Source organism: Ylistrum balloti, unplaced genomic scaffold (assembly GCF_031769215.1).
Source record: "Ylistrum balloti isolate Yb309-2 unplaced genomic scaffold, AGI_CSIRO_Ybal_v1 Utg370540, whole genome shotgun sequence".
Classification (NCBI taxonomy): domain Eukaryota; kingdom Metazoa; phylum Mollusca; class Bivalvia; order Pectinida; family Pectinidae; genus Ylistrum; species Ylistrum balloti.
This window is the reverse complement of record NW_026782343.1, coordinates 68676-91959: the sequence shown is the minus strand read 5'-3', so window position 1 is coordinate 91959 and position 23284 is coordinate 68676. Positions and strand designations below refer to the sequence as shown.

General features: G+C 36.0%; 1 protein-coding gene and 1 long non-coding RNA gene across 2 annotated transcripts; one reads left to right on the top strand and one right to left on the bottom strand.

The window, feature by feature from the left end:
* Positions 1-41: 41 nt before the first annotated feature.
* Positions 42-8647, bottom strand: LOC132556020 (uncharacterized). Its single transcript, XR_009554459.1, has 3 exons — positions 8620-8647; positions 1548-1601; positions 42-1082 (listed from the first exon to the last, which is right to left on the bottom strand). It is a non-coding gene; the product is annotated as an uncharacterized LOC132556020 (long non-coding RNA).
* A 287-nt stretch (positions 8648-8934) lies between these two features.
* Positions 8935-10628, top strand: LOC132556023 (EKC/KEOPS complex subunit TP53RK-like). Its single transcript, XM_060220415.1, has 2 exons — positions 8935-9169; positions 9652-10628. The coding sequence occupies exons 1-2, from the start codon at positions 8980-8982 to the stop codon at positions 10143-10145; spliced, it is 684 nt and encodes a 227-aa protein (XP_060076398.1). The 5' UTR covers positions 8935-8979; the 3' UTR covers positions 10146-10628.
* The last annotated feature ends 12656 nt before the right edge of the window (positions 10629-23284 follow it).

Sequence of the window (23284 nt, the reverse complement as noted above, 5' to 3'; positions counted from 1 at the left end):
AGCACAACTGGAATCATAACACAAGAAACACACCACACAAGTTTTGTGTTAAGTTTTTATTTACATTTTCATCAAAGAGCTACACATGCAACAAGTATTAAATGAAGATAGCCATCTATCCATAAAAGATGCATTCATTTTATACTGATACATATTCGCATATTTAAATTTTGTTGTTACAATTTCCATCAGTTTTTAAATATGACATATGAACAGCTTTGTGGTATTCATTTCTTGTTATATTATGCAAATAATAATATCTTTCTATCATATGATCATATTCTGTCGGATCATTAATTCTATATAAATTGTTAACCATTGCTTGACCATTTCTTTTCCCTTTGAATTTTGATGACTTACTAGGCTAAATGATTTACAGATGAATCGGTCTGGGTTCTCATTCCACAGTGTAAGGTAACAGCATACATGTCTTTAGCAACTAGTCAACCTCACCCATACAAAAAATAAAAATGTCTTCAGCATACATAAATGACAAATTTTCATTTATTCCTGGCCAAAACTGATTAAATTTGACCTTTTGCCGTACAGCTGTTAAGATATATTGGTATGCAGATCATTCAATCTATATATTTCATACCAGAAAAAGGAAAAAAACATATCTTTGAAAATAAATACATAAACAACTCACATTTACAAAATGCTGCATACACTAGTTCAATACACATTAACTCTGTCAGTTGTTGGTGTGATATGTCATTTACAGCAACTTTCACTTATTGCCATGTTGTGTCACATTTACATGTAAATCAGTATGAAGGTACTCATTGCAGACCTTCAAGTCCTTGACAGAAAATGTGTGACTTACAAGAAACCTTTGAGTCCAATGTGTTAACTGTACTAGTCTTCATCAAACCTGCCATGTTCGATATATATAAAGTATAAAAATAATCTCTCTGGTAAAACACAAACACAAAGCTCAGTCTGATTTGGTAGGGAATGTTGATGTGTTGTCTATATCATATCCTTTTCTTCTACTTGTCTCCCTTGTCACCTTTCTCAAATTTTTGAATCATCTTCATTACTTCTTCATAAAGACTTTTGGGGTCAGACACATTGGGCAACTATTGAAAACAAAACCAGAGAAAAGTATATGATAATTGATACCTTGTTAACTCTACATGTATACAATGATCTAGTACACAACACCATGTTTGTTCACTGATACACTGTAAAAATACAACAACTATCAAACAATCAAATGATATATGACACTACTTAATATAATCCAATTATACAACACCTTTTGAAATCTTGAAACATTCATGTAATTTACTTTACAAAAATTACAGATGAAGTTTTATCAAACACTCTTGCTGAACCAGATGGAAGCTTGCAAGGGGTTCAAATGCCAGTAGAAACCAAATTACATATAAAGCGTCTGGTGGGTGATCCAATAACTAAATTTTACCTCAACCAAACTGGCCATCAAACTGTATACATTTACGACGATGGGAGAAATTACTGCTGCATATAATACTTTCCTGAGAAGTATCTATACATTTACAAACTTGTGTTAGCACAATTACCTTGTAATTCTGGTCAATGTATATTCCAGCATAGAGCCCAGTGGCAAATGTTAACTGTAAAGAAATACAAAATGGTTTTTGACTATCTGTCACATAAATCGTTTAAATGTACAAGAAGTCATGTAATGAGCTAGAGGTCCCAGAGGGATCTTGCTGCGATCATTTGTGGTCAAGTGACTTTTGATTTACCTGGTAGTTACCTTCACTTCATGTTATCAAAATATATTGATATAACCTATCAAGAAATAATATTTAACCTTGAACTTTGACCTGGTAACCAAGTGACATTGACTTTCTGTCATGTTGATTACAAGGATTCCTTACAGCTTTGCTTTATAATGTCATTACTTGATATTTCCCAGTTATTCAGGATGTAATGATTCACCATGACATTTATCCAATTTGAATCTAGACAATGCATCTTGATAAATCCTCATTTAATCCCATTAAAACATCATTTCAAAATGTCATGACAAAGTATTTACCAGTTAATTTTTTTTTCACTTTATTTGCCTTTGACCTACAAACATTGTGACGAAGTTTATAAAGATTTAAATCATCTTAAATTCCCTTCATATCCATAATATGTGAAAAATTATATAGAGAAACTAACAGAAATTATTCTTGAAAAGAAATCCAAGAATAAGTCATGCATATCTGAAAACAGAACCAGTGTTTCACAAGTAAGGCACATTATACACATTTCTTGACTAAGGGGAATTTATCATTGTCCTACAGTTCCATAGCCTGCCATCATCAGATGGTAGGATATTCAAATCATCTCATGTCTATATCCATCCTTAAACAATTTTTAATGCTATTTTTACAGAAAAAATGGTGGGATTGTTTCCAAAATTTCATATGTAAGTTTCTTCCTTAGTCACTAAGGAAGGTGAGAAATGGAACAGTCTGTGTTGAGTAAGGCACTTCCCAACTGGATGGCATGCAGTGAGCCTCCTGTATCTTGTTCCTTGAGATAGCCACCAGCTACTTCATTTCAAAATGATCACTGAAGATAAACAAAAGAGACAAAAGATTTTAACTGTTCTTTTCCATTAATTCTGGGGAAGCACTGTGTGGATGCCCTTGGCCCCAAGTTGTACTATTTTGATTTTGGTACAGATCAGAAAAACAAAATGGCTGAACTTGAGAATTTTAAAATGTGTTTTTCAAGATGGCAGTAATTTTTTTATTTCATTTTTTATTATATCTCGAAATAATAACACCAGGATCATTTCAGGTAAGCTTTAGCTCAGTCCCACAAATGGAACTGAGAAGAAATTTAAAATGTAAAAAGTTCATGGATGGCGCACAAAGATGGACAAAACACATATAGGTCATCCTGACCCTTTTGGTTTAAAATAAAATGTGTTATCTTGCATTTATTCTTATACCTGAAACTGTCATGATTGGTCTGTATGATATTGATTGTTGATCTACACTTCCAGTTACCTCAAATACGAAGTGGTGATGATAAAATATAACATTAACAGATGAGACAGCTACACAAATGTACATAATTATTACACCTCTTGCAAAATATGACATTAGTAAAAAAAAATTACTATAGAAAATCAAAAGTCTGATTAGGCTGTACATTAATTACATACATAAGTATATAATTACATACATAAGTATATATCTGGTGTACCTTTATATTTTTATGGTGTGTGACACTCTCATCAAATATACCATCCCAGCACACTAAGAAGCAAACAAGGTATCTAGAGAATCATATAAAGTCTACAGATGGAAAGAGCTAGCAGACTGAAGCTGTTGGGGATACAATAAATTAAAGAGGGAAAATAGCAACTACATTGTATAACAACACCCGGCAGACAATGGATCCTGGACATAACTAAAAATTCAAAATGAATGCCCAGTGTAACATCCGTTACTACCGCAATTGTTGTAACTCCATTCTAAATTGCATTCAGCTTTTGATATGTTTTGTCAACTTTTTTTTCTTTTGTGTGTGAGTAATATATAAGTTTCTATGTATGATGCTAACATTATTTGTTGTAAAAAAATATCAAGAAAATATTATCATGGCAACATAATCATAATTCAAACTTGAATTCCATTTATGAAGGGCAAAATATGAAAAAAGAAAAATTTCCACTGAGACTCCTGAAAAATTAATAGGAGAATAAGACCAGGTGTTAAGATAAGATAAGTTTATTCTAGTGCAGGACTTTATCAAAGTCTTCCATACCAGACTCCTAAACAACAAATAATAAATAATTTTCAAAAAAAATACATCTATCTGGTCTTGTATTTTGATGTCAATATTCTTTTGTTACTTTGTAATTAAAGAAAAGTTCTTGGTTTTTCCAGTGATTATCAGGCCTATTTTTAAATGTTTTTACATTTACTGCTAAAACAATGTTTTCTGGCAGACCATTCCAAATTGATACAGTTTTGATTGAATAATGGTTTTCCCTGAGCATATTTATGGTTCGTTTTGGGAATATTTTTTTTGTATGACCTGTAATATTCTGCAGAGTAAGCGTATTCTACTTCATCCAGGACATCCGCCATATAAACCTCTTTTTGTATGCTTCTCATCACTTTAGTCTATGTCCCACTCTCTCCCATCACTTCCTATCCCCCCTACTCTTTTTCCTATCTTTTCTCGTCCGCTGAAACACCGAAAGGTCGTAATAGTGAACGTAAAACTCGTTAAAATAAAATAAAGCTTCCCTTTAGCTCGATCAGTTGAGAGTCAGACTAGTTAGTCATATATCCCAAGTTCGAGTCCTAGCTGAGGCATTGAAATTAATAATGACCTCCGTTACATTGCCCTTGAGTATTTCCGGATTAAATTGTTACACATAATTTGGCCTTCTCTTGCTACTTTAATGTGACACTACTTTCACTGAAACAAGATACTATCAAGTTGCGGTGAATGCTGCATGTCTATAGCACAGGTAGATGCATGTATCCGTTCAGTAGAGGGCATAGGTTACATAATATTCAGGTAAACAAATTAAATGCCCATACAAGAACTTGTCAATATAGCACTAGCTTCTTTCCAAAACTCATGAATGAATGGAATGGCCCATCTTGTCTGTATCCCTCATTAACTTCTATTTATGCGATTAAAAAAACTTTTTTATCACAGCAAGCTACCATTCCTCCTTTCCACTGTAAAGATACTTTCAAATATAAAGGACAAAGAAAAGCTAACATAATTTTATGTCAACTAAGAAACTCTGCAAGTAATCTGAATTTTGATTTATTCAATTCCCACCTTAAAGATAACCCTGCCTGTAACTGTGGCCATCCAGTTGAAGATTGTACTCACTTCTTTTTCCACTGTCCCTTCTTCACTAACCAGAGGCAACTCCTCTTTAATTCCCTTTCTGGCCTTAGTGATTCTATACCTCCTACAATTGATACATTTCTTAAAGGTTCTCCTATACTTGATGCAAACATGAATAAATTTCTTCTTGATATAGTTCAGAGATTCATAACTGACACTGGTCGCCTGTTTTAGCAAATGTACATCCCATTCTATACTTCTATCTTTTCTATCTTTCATTTGTATTTGATGTCTCAAGTGTGGGTCCGCCTGTCCATTCTAGGGACTCAGCTCAGGATTGTGTGCGAATGGACTGTTTGAACCTGCAGCCTGTCCCACCACAAATGGACATATTTTGACCCAGTCTTGTAATATCTTGTGATACCTAATTGTACTTTTTAGTTTATGTTACTGCTCTGGAACTCAATAATACAAATGATGGTGATGCCTATTTTGCATTTCTGTTATATAATCATCCATTTGAATCTATCTTCTACATTCTTCTTCCTAATATTATTATTATCTGTTATCTTTAATTTTGATTGATGTGTCTTCGATAATCCTGACGAAAAAATGCTGGAATGTCAAAAATGTAGGTTACACTACTGCATCGCATGCTTAAACAAGAGCGAGGGAGTACAGGTTTCTCCAATCATCTGATGCTATGTGGTTTTACGGTAAGTGCAAAGAAGCAGTAGAAAAGAATATAATCATAGAAAGAAAGATCGAGGAGAAGTGTGAAGAAATGATGAGAGAGTTTGATAACAGACTAGTATCATTAGAATCTATGATAAATTTGAAATGTGACGAAGAGAAAGTGCAGGAAAGCGTAAAAAATGAGATGAACAAATTCACTGAAAAAGTACAAATAGAAAGCAAAGAGGAGAGTGAAGTGGCAACACTTGAAAGTGCAGAGAAGGAACAAAAACAGACATTGGATACAGTTCTAGGAGAAATAAACGAGAGAAGGGCACGTGAAAACAACATAGTGATGTATGGAATTGATGAGGTGGATTCTGCAGATAGAGAGAAGAGGAAAACACATGACATGAATAAAGCCAAAAATATATTGAAAATCTGTGGGCTGAAACCCAAAGAAACAGCATCATGTATTTATTACAAAAGCAATCAGACTAGGGAAATATAAGGCCAACGTAAATGAAGAGAACAAGCAGAAAACTAAAGGAAGACCTATGCTAGTATCACTCAACAACCAGGAACTGAAAGGTGAGATTTTCAAAAATGCAAGGAATCTGAAATCAGAGGAAGAATATAAGTCAGTCAGGATCTCCAATGACCTAACTAGAACAGAGAGGGAGAAAGAAAAAAAACTATGGGAGGAAGCAAAGAGAAGAGAGTCACAGTCTTCGGGGGAAGTTCGCTACAAAAAATATTGTAAGAGGCCCCCCAAGTTTGATATTGACTTTGAGAGTATTTATTTATCGAAATCCAATAAATAAAACGGAAAAACTACAGCAGGCAAAGAGGTTAATAAAAATTCCGGCGCAAGAATAGAAGACTCACATGAGATAGATATCAATGTAAATAGTTCGTTATTGTTGAAAAGTTAATTGTTAAAAAATTCAAGTTCTTTTGTTATTTTTGATAAAATCAGTTGTATATACACAAATGCGGATCAGTTAATGAATAAAATGAATGAATTGGAAGATAGAATCAGAGAATCACCACCACATATAATAGGAATTACGGAATTACCAAAGACAACCCTAAAGCTGTATGGAATTATATCAAGTCAAAAGGTAAATCCAAGGAAGGAGTAGGGGATCTATACACAGATTACACAGACAGTAATTCACAAACAACAGATGATGATAAAGTGAAAGCTAATGTGTTGGCAAGTTTTTTCCATAGTGTATTTGTTAAAGAAGAAACCGGAGAGATGCCTGAAATTCCAGACAAGAACATTCAGAATAAAATGACAGAATTACTCATACAAGGAAATGACATCAAACTGAAACTAGAAAAATTGAAGATTGACAAATCTCCTGGCCTAGATGGAATGCATCCACGCATGCTTAAAGAAACAGCAGAAAATATGTACATCCCACTAGTCACATTATTCAATCAATCACTAAAGGAAGGGAAAGTACCTGAGGACTGGAAATGAGCTTATATAAGTGATATCTATAAAAAGGGAGATAAACGTCAAGCTGGAAACTACCGCCCAGTAAGCTTAACCTCAGTTATATGTAAGGTAATGGAATCTTTAGTTCGTGACCACATAATATCTCATATGAAAAAGAATGAATTATTCTCAGATAAACAATACGGTTTTATATCTGGTAGATCCACCACACTCCAGCTACTAGAAGTTCTAAACAAATGGACACATGCATTAGATAATGGATACCCAGTAGACTGTGTGTACATGGATTATCAGAAAGCATTCGATGCTGTGCCACATAAAAGACTACTGAGTAAGTTACAATCTTATGGAATTCACACAAACTTACTGAGATGGACAAAAGAATTCTTATACAATAGAAAACAAAGAGTATCAATAAATGGTGAAAATTCAGACTGGACTGATGTTACATCTGGCATACCACAGGGATCAGTGTTGGGCCCGACATTATTTGTTATATTTATAAATGATCTACCAGAAATTGTGAAATCAGACATTTACCTGTTTGCAGACGATACAAAAATATTCAGAATCATTACAGACAAGGATGACAATACCGTTCTACAGAAGGACCTAGACACAATGTCCCAGTGGAGCGACACCTGGCTTTTGAGATTTCATCCAGACAAGTGTAAACATATGCACATATGTAAAAAATCTCAGCTTGCTGATCATGAAACTATATGCACACTAAAAGGAAAATCGTTACAGACAGTAGAAACAGAAAAAGACATTGGAGTAGTCATAGATAATAACTTAAACTTCGAAAGACATATATGTGAAAAAGCAAATAAAGCAAATTCTATGTTTGCACTCCTTAGAAGATCTTTCCAATATTTGAATGCAGATTCTTTTACTCCGTTATACAAGACCTTAGTAAGAACTCACTTAGACTTTGCCAGTCCTGTGTGATCACCATATAAAATGAAACACATTGAGAAGCTAGAAGGGGTACAAAGAAGGGCAACAAAACAGTTGCCAGGATTCAAGGAGTTGAGCTATTCAGAAAGACTGAAAAAACTTAAATTACCTACATTATCAGACAGGAGACTACGGGGAGACATGATCGAGCTGTACAAGGTAATCCACAGTCATTACGATCCTGAAGCAAGTAATTTTGTAGCATTATGGAAGGATACTGCGGCACATCATGGAACAAGAGGGAATTCTTTAAAAATTTAACCACAACACACCAAATCGGACTTGAGAAAAAATTACTTCACTGTTAAATCTGTCAACGTATGGAACAACTTACCTGAGAATGTTGTCAGTGCACCAACAAAGAACACTTTTAAAAATAGACTGGACAAGTATTGGGAAAATCAATATATTTTATATGATTTCAAAGCAACACTAGGAATTGACGCGAATAGAAGAGGGCAGGGAATACACATCGAGTCTGGTGAAGAGGTCATTAAAGGACCTGTACCAGAAAACTACTCTAAGTAACTCTAAGTAAGTAAGTATACTTGTTCATGCACTGTAAGGAGAGGGCTTTCATAGGCTCTGCCTGTTGCCCAATTCCTATTGTCAATACCACCAAGACAATAAAATATTCTGAAATCAAAAACAAATTAAATTAATTGAAATATGGATATGTATCACACATCGCAATAACTTACCAAAAATTTCAACATAATGCCGGTCGGTCGGTCGGTATTGACGACGCAGGCCTTGAATGCCGGTAGGCCTTATGTTTAGTTGGCCCGAAGTGAAAGCAATTAAAGATCATCTCTTATGTCATTGAAAATAAGCTAAGTGTCAATATAACTCGCGATGTCTTTATATATTACTTCATTATGAATGTTTGATGGAAAACGATTTTGTTCAACACGTTAGAAATCGAAATATTGATGAAAAAACCAACGGCATTCACTCTTTATATTTATTTCCGACGCTGTAAGCGACCTTGTATTTTATAAGACCGGCCTACATCATAAACAGACCAGTTCTAGATTAACCATAGTAAACGCAAATTGAAAATGGATGTTGAAAGAACTTTGATGAAACAGGGCGCTGAAGCTAAATTGTTCAAATTCAATTTCTATGGTAGACCGTGTATCGTTAAAGAACGTTTTAAGAAAACATATAGACACCCAGCTCTCGATGCGTCACTGACGGCACAACGAATGAAATCTGAAGTGCGGGCGATGCTCCGAAGCCGAATGTGTGGTAGATTATCACCTTACTTTTCGTATTTAGGCGTTCCCTGTTTCTGTATCTATTCGAGACAGTTATGATAAGCATGGCCCAACAAAATACGACTGTTCATGTATACACAGGGACACTTACTTTTTTTTATATAGGGCAAATAGAATAGACTAGATAGGTCAAATGTGATTTTCTTCGTGTTTGGGGTTGGAAGCGGTACACAATATATGGCGGCATTTCAGTTGCAAATGATATAAAGATTTATATTCATACATATATTTTGGGTTATAGATATGGAAAAAAAGTTATCAAAAATTATTTGTCGGCAGTCAATTTGAAACTAATAATTTTGGGCTAATGAAACATGAAGAATACAAAACATATAGTTGCTGCAGAATTTAAATGTAAATTTGTGGTCATATTTTTTTCTTGATGAAAGCAAAAGATCACATCAATAATCATGCAGTATGTATCACTCAAGACTTCCTTGAAATATTTTGCAGGCATATTCACACCAACAGTTTATTTTGTGGACATGGTCAACAGCAGTATCTACATGGAGGAGGTTCAGGATTCTCAAACAGTCCGAGATTATATCATGAACATTCAGGAGGAAATTCCTGATATCAATTCAGCAATGACTGTCCTTGAACCTCTGGGAAAGAAAATTGGTGAAATCTTAGGTGTCATGCACAAAAATAATATTATTCATGGTGACCTGACCTCTTCCAATATGCTGATTAAGGGGCAACCTTCATCTTTCAATATTGTTATGATAGACTTCGGCTTGAGCCATTTTGAGAATATGCCAGAGGACAAAGGTGTGGATTTATATGTGTTAGAACGAGCCTTGCTGAGTACACATCCCAACACAGAGCGATTGTTTCAAGTTATACTCAATGCTTATTGTGTCACTAACAAAGATGGAGCAAATGAAGTCCTGAGCAAACTAGAAGAGGTTAGAATGAGGGGAAGAAAGCGCACCATGGTGGGATAAACAAGTTGATGATTTTATACCTAGCTATATATTATTGGTATATGGTGTCCTGAAGAACAGGTTTTATTGTACATGTATGTGATTTGAAAGTCTGCAGCACACGTTTTCACTGCAAACAAATCTATCATGTATAACTTGGCAGCAAAATCATAACCATACAGATTAAGGAATATACCATGGTGCAACGTCTGTCTGTCGTTCAGCATCAACTTTTTACTTTAAACAGCTTCTTCTCAATAACCAATGGTTGATATTTGGCTATTATGTTCCTTGGATGAAGCCTGACAAAGTTTGTTAAGGAAATGTTCAAGGTCACAGGGGTCTAATTTGTTAAAACATTTAAACAACTTATACTAATGATTTACATGTAAAAGGATGAGATGCATGACAATTGACTGGTATGTTCCTTGTATTAAATGTAGTTTTATCATCTCATTTTACTGTGATTGAACTGAAGACAAACATTAAAGCAACCTAAATGATTTCAATGTTTGTTGTATTTATTACCCCTTTGCATATAACATATATTCTTAACCCTTATTTCACAGTCACACTCATATGTATGATAAAAACGAAATTATGTAAAAAGTAAGAAAATATACTGTACAGACTTAATATTACAAAGGCCATATACCAATTTCAGCTAATTATCTATTGGCATGGGTGTGTATCGCTCACCTCATATATTAGCTTATGGAGATAAAATTTTGTGAGAAGATTTGTAACAGTCATGTCAATTCTGTACTTAATACTCCATTAAGAGGGTTATACATGCTTTTATGGATTTCAATTTAGGTCACTGGATAGATTTTCAAACAGAAAAAAAAACATCAAAACTCGGACAATGACTTTATTGTACTTTCAAGGTCACAAGTTAAACTATTCAAAATCTTCTCAATAAAAAAAAAATTCTGGGTACTATGATGGGCTACCATTTTGTCAAAACGATTGACCTCCAACTTTGAAGGTCACATGGTTTGAAGTTGTTCAAATAATCAATGATATCTTTTAGATCAAAAGGCCCAGGATCTTTCACAAAAGATGTTATTTAGAAAACCTTGTTGGATGATTTTCAAAAATTTGAACTACAGGCCGGTAATGTTGTCAAACTGGCTAATCATGATTTAGACTGGCTGTTAATGATAAGAATAGGGACCTCCCATGCTCATATTGGATTCCTCATCTTCACAAGGATCCATATAAACATAATTTTATTGCTGGCTTATCTAGCTGGTCAACCAACCCTTTGTCAAAACTGCTCATTTTTGGCACTAACAAATCTGGATAACAGTCTTATTGTGATACTGTTTACTCAAGAAGTATAGTGTGTAGATTAAAAAAAACTCCAAAGAGCTTTGGACTACTCTTTCAACACTCTCTTCTGAAATGTATTTTATATTCTCCACATCTTCCAACAGACTTTCGGCATAGCTATGGGAATTAACTGTGCCTCTGTTGGTTGGCTTATCAAAAGACTTTGCAAAGGTGTTTGATTTCACTTTAAGATATATTGATGACGTCTTGAGTTGTCTTAAAATAACACTAGAATTGGTAATGAATGACAAGATACACTCTTCTACATCAGCCGCTTATCTTGATCTTTTCCTACAACGCTGTGTGATAAACGTGATGATAACATTTTTTCTATTGTGAATTTTCAAATTCTGGATAGCAATATTACTGCGTCCCAAACTTGTGGCGTTTGCATATCGCAGTTGATTCAATATTCAAAGCCTGCTCCCATTGTCATGATTTTCAGGCAAGAAATCGACAAACTCATAACACAGGTTTCAAAAGATAAAGGTTGATGGAAATAATGGGGACGTTTTACGGTTGTCATAGGGATTTCATTGAGAAATATTCTATTTCTTTGTGTGGTATGAAGCTAGGATGTGTTTGTTGGTCCGTTGTTGTATACCTTGTTCTCATTTGGGAACGTGACTTTGTCCACTTGGATTGACCAAGGTTCACATGGCGAGTGTCGACGATGCTGCAGAAGACGCTCTTATTCTCATTGTACTTGTCCAGGAGTCTCCGTGTAAATCTTACTTTTGTTCATATTTTGCCCTAGTTTTATTATATTTGAGTTTGGAATATGACTATGTTAACATGTTGGCATTTTCTTATTGTTTTTATATCAAAGTCAGTCATTTGCGCTAACTTTAAAGGCATTCACTCGAGCTTCTCCTACGGTCTCCATTTCCTTATTCTATACTTTATAGGTCATATGTTCATTGTGAGACCCTTTAAAGAACTGCTTAATGCAGGCAGTTGACAAAAACCCTGATAAACAAAGGCGTGCCAAATGTTGCAAAATTTAATGTTGTTTTATTGATTAATCTTATCTACTTTTTTTTTATTTTGTTTGTATTGATTTAATTTAATTCCAATAATTATATCTGTATTGGTAAAATACATATTTTGTATTGAAAATATTTTCATATTCGATAACAAAATATATTTGCATTTGCCGGGAAAAGATACAGTATATTAGTATGTATTCTCTCGAAAAGTATTATTGTACTGGAGAAAAAATCATTTGTGTTCGATTTTTTTTAATATAATCCATTACAACTGTGTTCGATAGACGTTATTTTTATATTTAAAAATATCTTGGTATCAGACAAAAAATAACATTCAAAGTAGTTAATTTTGTTATTTTATAAAAACTTATTTGTATAAGAATAAAAATATATCTGATATATCTGCAATAAAAAGATATGATGAATGAAAATTATTAAAAAAATATGATTCGATTTTTTTTTAATTGCTGATGTAAAGGTTTGGTAAACTAGGTCATTTAAATGTCCTTCAATTGAAGTGGTCAATAAGACACCACACTAATGACAAGTTTTAGTAAACTAACATTGTAGTGTGGTTTAGCTAGATCCAAAGGTCAATGCCAACAAAACATCACGGTGATGCTGGTTTTCGGTTTGTTTAAACTTCGTCAAGGTCAGTTAGTTCTCAACCAAATTCCCTAAATGTAACATAATGTAATGTTAAGAGATAGGCCGTAGCTTGGCGTTTTCGTTTGAAAATCGTCCCGTTAATAACCAGTCATTTTTAGACAAGGTCATACCGTAGTAACTGGTGGCTACGTCAATGCACAACATACGAAGGCCGTCTCGTGCCATCCAGGCCAAAGTCAATACAAAGGTATACATTTCCATGAATTTTGAATTAAGGTCAGTTCGATCAAATTTAATTTTGCTTCTCCAAATGGTCAAAAGTTATGGTAGTTTCCAGTATATTAAAGAATTAAAAAAATAAAATTAACATTCTATATCAAAACATTTTAGTCAATGTCTGCCAATAACTATATGGTATCATGATGATAGCTCAAATAATATAGTCTAATAATCTAATAATAATGTAAAAATGTTTGTATTTATGTACGAGTTATCTCCCTTTATATATCTACTTCTTCACTGTAGTCACCTCCGGAGAGAACTTGCATAGGCTCTACCTGTTGTTCAATACTATTGACTAAATTTATATTACATTTTTTTTGTCAATAAAATTGTTGAAATGAAATATCAAAGCAAATCCTCTACCCGGACAAATTAGCTTATTCTAGTTCCTTGTGGTTGCTCAATAGCAGAATATTTATAGAAATATTCGGAACTCATTAGTCCATTCTCGGTCTTAGTACGATTTTTTAATATGTCGAGCTTCGTCTTTCTGAGGTCATCGAAATGGCCATTAACTTGACATGATTAGCATCAACGTGTTGTATTTGTTCTGGTAAATGTTGTCAATAACCTTCTTTGAATGGGAAGAGAGTACAGGACTAGTGGACGGCAATACTTGACCAGGTGATCGTACCGCGCCGGCTGACTAGCGCTACCTGTGACTATTAGCGAATGAGTTGATCTCAGCACATGGTCGCGGAGTCAACTTTGGCGCAGGTGAAACACCTTGGTTTAATGGGAGCTATACTGTGCAGCATTGTTTGTCTCCTGATTCAGAGAGCTGTTGTGAAGGCCTTACTCCACACCAAAACTACATACATACACACCAACATGCCAGGGAGAGGGCGGCCGAGGAAAGAACAGGTAACCAACCAATACCCTTTTTAAAACAAATGTAAGCTTGATGGACAACCATGGTCTACACAATGTATCAGTTATCGTACACAATTAACTAAGTTTTTTTTTCTTGCACGCGTATAAAATTTTCCTTAAATAGACATGTTTTTATACGTTACCACCAATGTCCGTCATATGAAGGTAATCACAGATGTTCCTGTCAATTATGTAGAAGTTTTTGTATAGATCATAGGTGTCCATTATATAGATATGTCTGTATCTATGACATATAGAGATGTCTGTAAGTATACCAGTATCCACAGGTGTCCGGTATATAGAGATGTCTGTAAGTTTACCAGTATCCACAGGTGTCCGTTTATATAGAGATGTCTGTAAGTTTACCAGTATCCACAGGTGTCCGTTATATAGAGATGTCTGTAAGTTTACCAGTATCCACAGGTGTCCGTTTATATAGAGATGTCTGTAAGTTTACCAGTATCCACAGGTGTCCGTTTATATAGAGATGTCTGTAAGTTTACCAGTATCCACAGGTGTCCGTTTATATAGAGATGTCTGTAAGTAAACCAGTATCCACAGGTGTCCGTTATACAGAGATGTCTGTAAGTATACCAGTATCCACAGGTGTCCGTTATATAGAGATGTCTGTAAGTATACCGGTATCCACAGGTGCCCCTTATATAGATGTAAGTATACCAGTATCCACAGGTGTCCGTTATATAGAGGTGCCTGTAAGTTTACCAGTAGCCACAGGTGTCTGTTATATAGAGATGTCTGTAAGTATACCAGTAGCCACAGGTGTCTGTTATATAGAGATGTCTGTCAGTATACCAGTATCCACAGGTGTCCGTTATATAGAGGTATCTGTAAGTATACCAGTATCCACAGGTGTCCGTTATACAGAGATGTCTCTAAGTATACCAGTATCCACAGGTGTCTGTTATATAGAGATGTTAGTATACCAGTAGCCACAGGTGTCTGTAATATAGAGATTTCTGTAAGTTTACCAGTATCCACAGATGTCCGTTATATAGAGATGTCTTTAAGTATACCAGTATCCACAGGTGTCCCTTATATAGAGATGTAAGTATACCAGTATCCACAGGTGTCCCTTATATAGAGATGTCTGTATCTATGACATATAGAGGTGCCTGTAAGTATACTAGTATCCACAGGTGTCCGTTATATAGAGATGTCCGTAAGTATACCAGTATCCACAGGTGTCTGTTATATAGAGATGTTAGTATACCAGTAGCCACAGGTGTCCGTTACATAGAGATGTCTGTAAGTATACCAGTATCCACAGGTGTCCGTTATATAGGTGTCCGTTATATAGATGTCTTTAAGTATAAGTATACCAGTATCCACAGGTGTCCGTTATATAGAGGTGCCTGTAAGTTTACCAGTAGCCACAGGTGTCTGTTATATAGAGATGTCTGTAAGTATACCAGTATCCACAGGTGTCTGTTATATAGAGATGTCTGTCAGTATACCAGTATCCACAGGTGTCCGTTATATGGAAATGTCTGTAAGTATACCAGTATCCACAGGCGTCCGTTATATAGAGATGTCTGTAAGTATACCAGTGTCTACAGGTGTCCGTTATATAGAGATGTCTGTAAGTAAACCAGTATCTGTGTCCGTTATATAGTATTCCAGTATCCACAGGTGTCTGTTATATAGAGATGTCTGTAAGTATACCAGTAGCCACACGTGGCTGTGAGTATCCGTTATATAGAAATGTCACAGGTATCCACAGGCGTCCGTTATATAGAGATGTCTGTAAGTATACCAGTATCCACAGGTGTCAGTTATATAGAGATGTCTGTAAGTAAACCAGTATCTGAGGTGTCCGTTATATAGATATGTCTGTAACCAGTAGCAGCAGGTACCCAGTATCCACAGGTGTCTGTCTGTTATATAGAGATGTCTGTGAAGTATACCAGTATCCACAGGTGTCTGTGATATACCAGTATCCACAGGTGTCCGTTATATAGTAAGTATACCAGTAGCCACAGGTGTCTGTGATATAGAGATGTAAGTATACCAGTATCCACAGGTGTCTGTTATATAGAGATGTCCGTAAGTATACCAGTATCCACAGGTGTCTGTTATATAGAGATGTTAGTATACCAGTAGCCACAGGTATATAGAGATGTCCACAGGTGTCCGTTATATAGAGATGTCTGTAAGTATACCAGTATCCACAGGTGTCCGTTATATAGTAGATGTCTGTAAGAGATATAAGTTTACCAGTATCCACAGGTGTCTGTTATATAGAGATATATAGATGTCTGTAAGTATACCAGTATCCACAGGTGTCCGTTATATATAGGTGCCTGTAAGTAGTAGCCACAGGTGTCTGTTATATAGAGATGTTAGTATACCAGTAGATGTCTGTAAGTATACCAGTGTCTACAGGTGTCCGTTATATAGAGATGTCTGTAAGTAAACCAGTTTCTGAAGGTGTCCGTTATATGGAAATGTCTGTAAGTATACCAGTATCCACAGGCGTCCGTTATATAGAGATGTCTGTAAGTATACCAGTGTCTACAGGTGTCCGTTATATAGAGATGTCTGTAAGTAAACCAGTTTCTGAAGGTGTCCGTTATATAGATATGTCTGTAAGTTTACCAAGTATCCACAGGTGTCTGTTATATAGAGATGTCTGCAAGTATACCAGTAGCCACACGTGGCTGTGATATAGAGATGTCTGTAAGTATACCAGTAGCCACAGGTGTCTGTGATATAGAGATGTAAGTATACCAGTATCCACAGGTGTCTGTTATATAGAGATGTCCGTAACAGGCGTCCGTTATACTGTAAGTATACCAGTATCCACAGGTGTCAGTTATATAGAGATGTCTGTAAGTAAACCAGTATCTGGAGGTGTCCGTTATATAGAGGTGTCTGTAAGTATACCAGTAGCAGCAGGTGTCTGTGATATAGAGATGTCTGTAAGTATACCAGTATCCACAGGTGTCTGTGATATAGAGATGTCTTTAAGAGATGTCTTTAAGTATACCAGTATCCACAGAAGTCTGTTATACAGAGATGTCTGTATCTATGACATATAGAGGTGCCTGTAAGTATACCAGTATCCACAGGTGTCCGTTATACAGAGATGTCTCTAAGTATACCAGTATCCACAGGTGTCTGTTATATAGAGATGTTAGTATACCAGTAGCCACAGGTGTCTGTAATATAGAGATTTCTGTAAGTTTACCAGTATCCACAGATGTCCGTTATATAGAGATGTCTTTAAGTATACCAGTATCCACAGGTGTCTGTTATATAGAGATGCCTGTAAGTATACCAGTATCCACAGGTGCCCCTTATATAGAGATGTCTGTAAGTATACCAGTATCCACAGGTGTCCCTTATATAGAGATGTCTGTATCTATGACATATAGAGGTGCCTGTAAGTATACCAGTATCCACAGGTGTCCGTTATACAGAGATGTCTGTAAGTATACCAGTATCCACAGGTGTCTGTTATATAGAGATGTTAGTATACCAGTAGCCACAGGTGTCTGTAATATAGAGATTTCTGTAAGTTTACCAGTATCCACAGGTGTCTGTTATATAGAGATGTCTGTAAGTATATCAAGTATCCACAGGTGTCCGTTATATAGAGATGTCTTTAAGTATACCAGTATCCACAGGTGTCCGTTATATATAGGTATCTGTAAGTATACCAGTATCCACAGGTGTCCGTTATATAGAGATGTTAGTATACCAGTAGCCACAGGTGTCTGTAATATAGAGATTTCTGTAAGTTTACCAGTATCCACAGGTGTCTGTTATATAGAGATGTCTGTAAGTATATCAAGTATCCACAGGTGTCCGTTATATAGAGATGTCTTTAAGTATACCAGTATCCACAGGCGTCCGTTATACAGAGATGTCTGTAAGTATACCAGTATCCACAGGTGTCATTTATATAGAGATGTCTGTAAGTAAACCAGTATCTGGAGGTGTCCGTTATATAGATATGTCTTTAAGTTTACCAAGTATCCACAGGTGTCTGTTATATAGAGATGTCTGTAAGTATACCAGTAGCCACACGTGGCTGTGATATAGAGATGTCTGTAAGTATACCAGTAGCAGCAGGTGTCTGTGATATAGAGATGTCTATAAGTTTACCAGTATCCACAGGTGTCTGTGATATAGAGGTGCCTGTAAGTTTACCAGTATCCACAGGTGTCTGTTATATAGAGATGTCTGTAAGTATACCAGTATCCACAGGCGTCCGTTATATAGAGATGTCTGTAAGTATACCAGTATCCACAGGTGTCAGTTATATAGAGATGTCTGTAAGTAAACCAGTATCTGGAGGTGTCCGTTATATAGATATGTCTGTAAGTATACCAGTAGCAGCAGGTGTCTGTGATATAGAGATGTCTGTAAGTTTACCAGTATCCACAGGTGTCTGTGATATAGAGGTGCCTGTAAGTTTACCAGTATCCACAGGTGTCTGTGATATAGAGATGTCTTTAAGTATACCAGTATCCACAGAAGTCTGTTATACAGAGATGTCTGTATCTATGACATATAGAGGTGCCTGTAAGTTTACCAGTATCCACAGATGTCCGTTATATAGAGATGTCTTTAAGTATACCAGTATCCACAGGTGTCTGTTATATAGAGATGCCTGTAAGTTTACCAGTAGCCACAGATGTCCGTTATATAGAGATGTCTTTAAGTATACCAGTATCCACAGGTGTATGTTATATAGAGATGCCTGTAAGTATACCAGTATCCACAGGTGCCCCTTATATAGAGATGTCTGTAAGTATACCAGTATCCACAGGTGTCCCTTATATAGAGATGTCTGTATCTATGACATATAGAGGTGCCTGTAAGTATACTAGTATCCACAGGTGTCCGTTATACAGAGATGTCTGTAAGTATACCAGTATCCACAGGTGTCTGTTATATAGAGATGTTAGTATACCAGTAGCCACAGGTGTCTGTAATATAGAGATTTCTGTAAGTTTACCAGTATCCACAGGTGTCTGTTATATAGAGATGTCTGTAAGTATATCTAGTATCCACAGGTGTCCGTTATATAGAGATGTCTTTAAGTATACCAGTATCCACAGGTGTCCGTTATATATAGTTTTCTGTAAGTATACCAGTATCCACAGGTGTCCGTTATATAGAGATGTTAGTATACCAGTAGCCACAGGTGTCTGTAATATAGAGATTTCTGTAAGTTTACCAGTATCCACAGGTGTCTGTTATATAGAGATGTCTGTAAGTATACCAGTATCCACAGGCGTCCGTTATATAGAGATGTCTGTAAGTATACCAGTATCCACAGGTGTATGTTATATAGAGATGCCTGTAAGTATACCAGTATCCACAGGTGCCCCTTATATAGAGATGTCTGTAAGTATACCAGTATCCACAGGTGTCCCTTATATAGAGATGTCTGTATCTATGACATATAGAGGTGCCTGTAAGTATACTAGTATCCACAGGTGTCCGTTATACAGAGATGTCTGTAAGTATACCAGTATCCACAGGTGTCTGTTATATAGAGATGTTAGTATACCAGTAGCCACAGGTGTCTGTAATATAGAGATTTCTGTAAGTTTACCAGTATCCACAGGTGTCTGTTATATAGAGATGTCTGTAAGTATATCTAGTATCCACAGGTGTCCGTTATATAGAGATGTCTTTAAGTATACCAGTATCCACAGGTGTCCGTTATATATAGGTATCTGTAAGTATACCAGTATCCACAGGTGTCCGTTATATAGAGATGTTAGTATACCAGTAGCCACAGGTGTCTGTAATATAGAGATTTCTGTAAGTTTACCAGTATCCACAGGTGTCTGTTATATAGAGATGTCTGTAAGTATACCAGTATCCACAGGTGTCCGTTATATAGAGATGTCTGTAAGTATACCAGTATCCACAGGTGTCAGTTATATAGAGATGTCTGTAAGTAAACCAGTATCTGGAGGTGTCCGTTATATAGATATGTCTGTAAGTATACCAGTAGCAGCAGGTGTCTGTGATATAGAGATGTCTGTAAGTTTACCAGTATCCACAGGTGTCTGTGATATAGAGATGTCTGTAAGTATACCAGTATCCACAGATGTCCGTTATATAGAGATGTCTTTAAGTATACCAGTATCCACAGGTGTCTGTTATATAGAGATGTCTTTAAGTATACCAGTATCCACAGGTGTCTGTTATATAGAGATACCTGTAAGTATACCAGTATCCACAGGTGTCTGTGATATGGAGATGTCTTTAAGTATACCAGTATCCACAGAAGTCCGTTATATAGAGATGTCTGTATCTATGACATATAGAGGTGCCTGTAAGTTTACCAGTATCCACAGATGTCCGTTATATAGAGATGTCTTTAAGTATACCAGTATCCACAGGTGTCTGTTATATAGAGATACCTGTAAGTATACCAGTATCCACAGGTGCCCCTTATATAGAGATGTCTGTAAGTATACCAGTATCCACAGGTGTCCCTTATATAGAGATGTAAGTATACCAGTATCCACAGGTGTCCCTTATATAGAGGTGTCTGTATCTATGACATATAGAGGTGCCTGTAAGTATACTAGTATCCACAGGTGTCCGTTATACAGAGATGTCTGTAAGTATACCAGTATCCACAGGTGTCTGTTATATAGAGATGTTAGTATACCAGTAGCCACAGGTGTCTGTAATATAGAGATTTCTGTAAGTTTACCAGTATCCACAGGTGTCTGTTATATAGAGATGTCTGTAAGTATATCAAGTATCCACAGGTGTCCGTTATATAGAGATGTCTTTAAGTATACCAGTATCCACAGGTGTCCGTTATATAGAGGTATCTGTAAGTATACCAGTATCTGGAGGTGTCCGTTATATAGAGATGTCTGTAAGTATACCAGTATCCACAGGTGTCCGTTATATAGAGATGTAAGTATACCAGTATCCACAGGTGTCTGTTATATAGAGGTGCCTGTATATTGAAGACAGTTACTTAATAAATTTCTAACTTACCCAGGTATTTTTCACTTTTCAAGAGTATACTCCATCTCGATATTGCATGAAAATTATTTTTATAGACCACACGCTTAAGAATAAATATATTTCCCTTACATTGAACAAGAAACAAGAGGATGTTGATGAAAATTGGTCAGAAGACGGCCGTGTGCCCACAAGATCCAGAAGAAGTCGTCAGAAAAAAGTAATCTCTTATAATGAAGAGAGTCCAAAGGTTGCGAAGAAAACAAAAACAAAGAAAAACATACTGAAAGATACCAACGATAACGAAATAACTGATGAACATCCAAAAATACAGCTACCAAAAACTGCAAAAACATCAAAACAGTCTGAAAAGGCGGAGCGTGATGAGAAAAAAGTATTGAAGATTAAAACAGAGGAAAAGGCAGCGAAAGTTAAAACAAAAAGTACATCTAGAAAAGGTAAAAAGAAAGAGAATCAAATCAGCGATGAAAAGAAAATAACTGAACTAAATGATGCTGGTTGTGAAACATTTAATGGTACTGTAGCTACAGTTGGCGTCCAGGAACCGTCCGAGGTCATGGCCGTCACTAGACACGGGAGAGACTCTATACTACAGAATGCCACCTTTACCCCGGGGTCACCGTCTGTACAGGGCCATAATAGTATGATACTAGGGGACCAATGTCTCTCAAACGTCACATGTGATTCACGTGACATTAGCGTTGGACTGCATCTAATAAAACACACCGAGAAGGACACACAGAAACTGGACATCGAACTGACAGATACACGGAGTACAAACCTCAGAGGAGATGACGATGAGAATAAAAAAATCATCCAAGAAGACAAACAAACCACAGATAGTTCACGAAACACTATCCAAACAACACCGATACGGTTAGAAGATGTTGACACGTTGAGTGAGAAAATAGCTCAAAAAGTCGCATTTCAACAAAATGATCATATCAGACCTCTTCTTGAAAGGATGGACGATATGATGAAGGTAAGAATATTTTTACGTTTTACAAATGTTATCGGTTATGCAGTGTCTTCTCCAAATGCTGTATTTTCATAAGTCACTTCAATGTGATGTGATTAAATATTTCATTGACAATCGAATTCTAAAATAAGAATGAATATTCCTGAAACAGGAAAACATTCACATTGTTAATACAAGTAAAACACCATTTAGTTCATCAACAAATCTATATAGGAACTGTAAACTCAGTAAATCTTTTAAATCATATGATTTAGAGAATTAAAAAAAACTCGGTAGACATGTTGACTAATTCTTCATGATCAGCAAAGTTCGATATTATTTTCAATGTTATTTCTAGATGACATATTATTCAGTGTATGACTTTAATTATACAGCTGTCGTACTGACCGTGTGCAGTCCAGATAACACATATTACCGTTATTTTTACAGCTGATAGTCAAACTTTCTCTGTCAAACAAGGAGATGAAGTGGGATGACGAACCTAAACAGGTAAGATATAAACCGCCAAACACATTAAAGTAAATGGGTAACCATACCAAACAGATTACAAGGCAAGTACATGGGTAACCATACCAAACGGATTACAAGTAAAGTACATGGGTAACCATACCAAACAGATTACAAGGCAAGTACATGGGTAACCGTACCAAACGGATTACAAGGCAAGTACATGAGTAACCGTACCAAACAGATTACAAGGCAAGTACATGGGTAACCATACCAAACGGATTACAAGACAAGTACAAACAACAAAATGTTGATGAATTAGTGAGAACACTGGAATGACAAAAGTCAATGGTGGGTTATTAGTGTAGACAGTGGAGTGACAGGAGACAATGTTGAGTTATTAGTGTAGACAGTGGAGTGATGGGAGTCAATGGTGAGGGGATTGGTGTAGACAGTGGAGTGACGAGAGTCAATGGTGAGAGGATTGGTGTAGACAGTGGAGTGATGGGATTCAATGGTGAGTTATTGGTGTAGACAGTGGAGTGACGAGAGTTAATGGTGAGAGGATTGGTGTAGACAGTGGAGTGACAAGAGTTAATGGTGAGGGGATAAGTGTAGACAGTGGAGTGACAAGAGTTAATGGTGAGGGGATTTGT

What these genes read in the sequence shown, in the direction of transcription:
- LOC132556023 (XM_060220415.1), top strand. Translation starts at nt 8,980, where the DNA reads ATGGATGTTGAAAGAACTTTGATGAAACAGGGCGCTGAAGCTAAATTG. An exon ending in GCTCCGAAGCCGAATGTGTG is followed by an intron (nt 9,170 to 9,651) that starts GTAGATTATCAC and finishes AATATTTTGCAG; the next exon opens with GCATATTCACACCAACAGTT.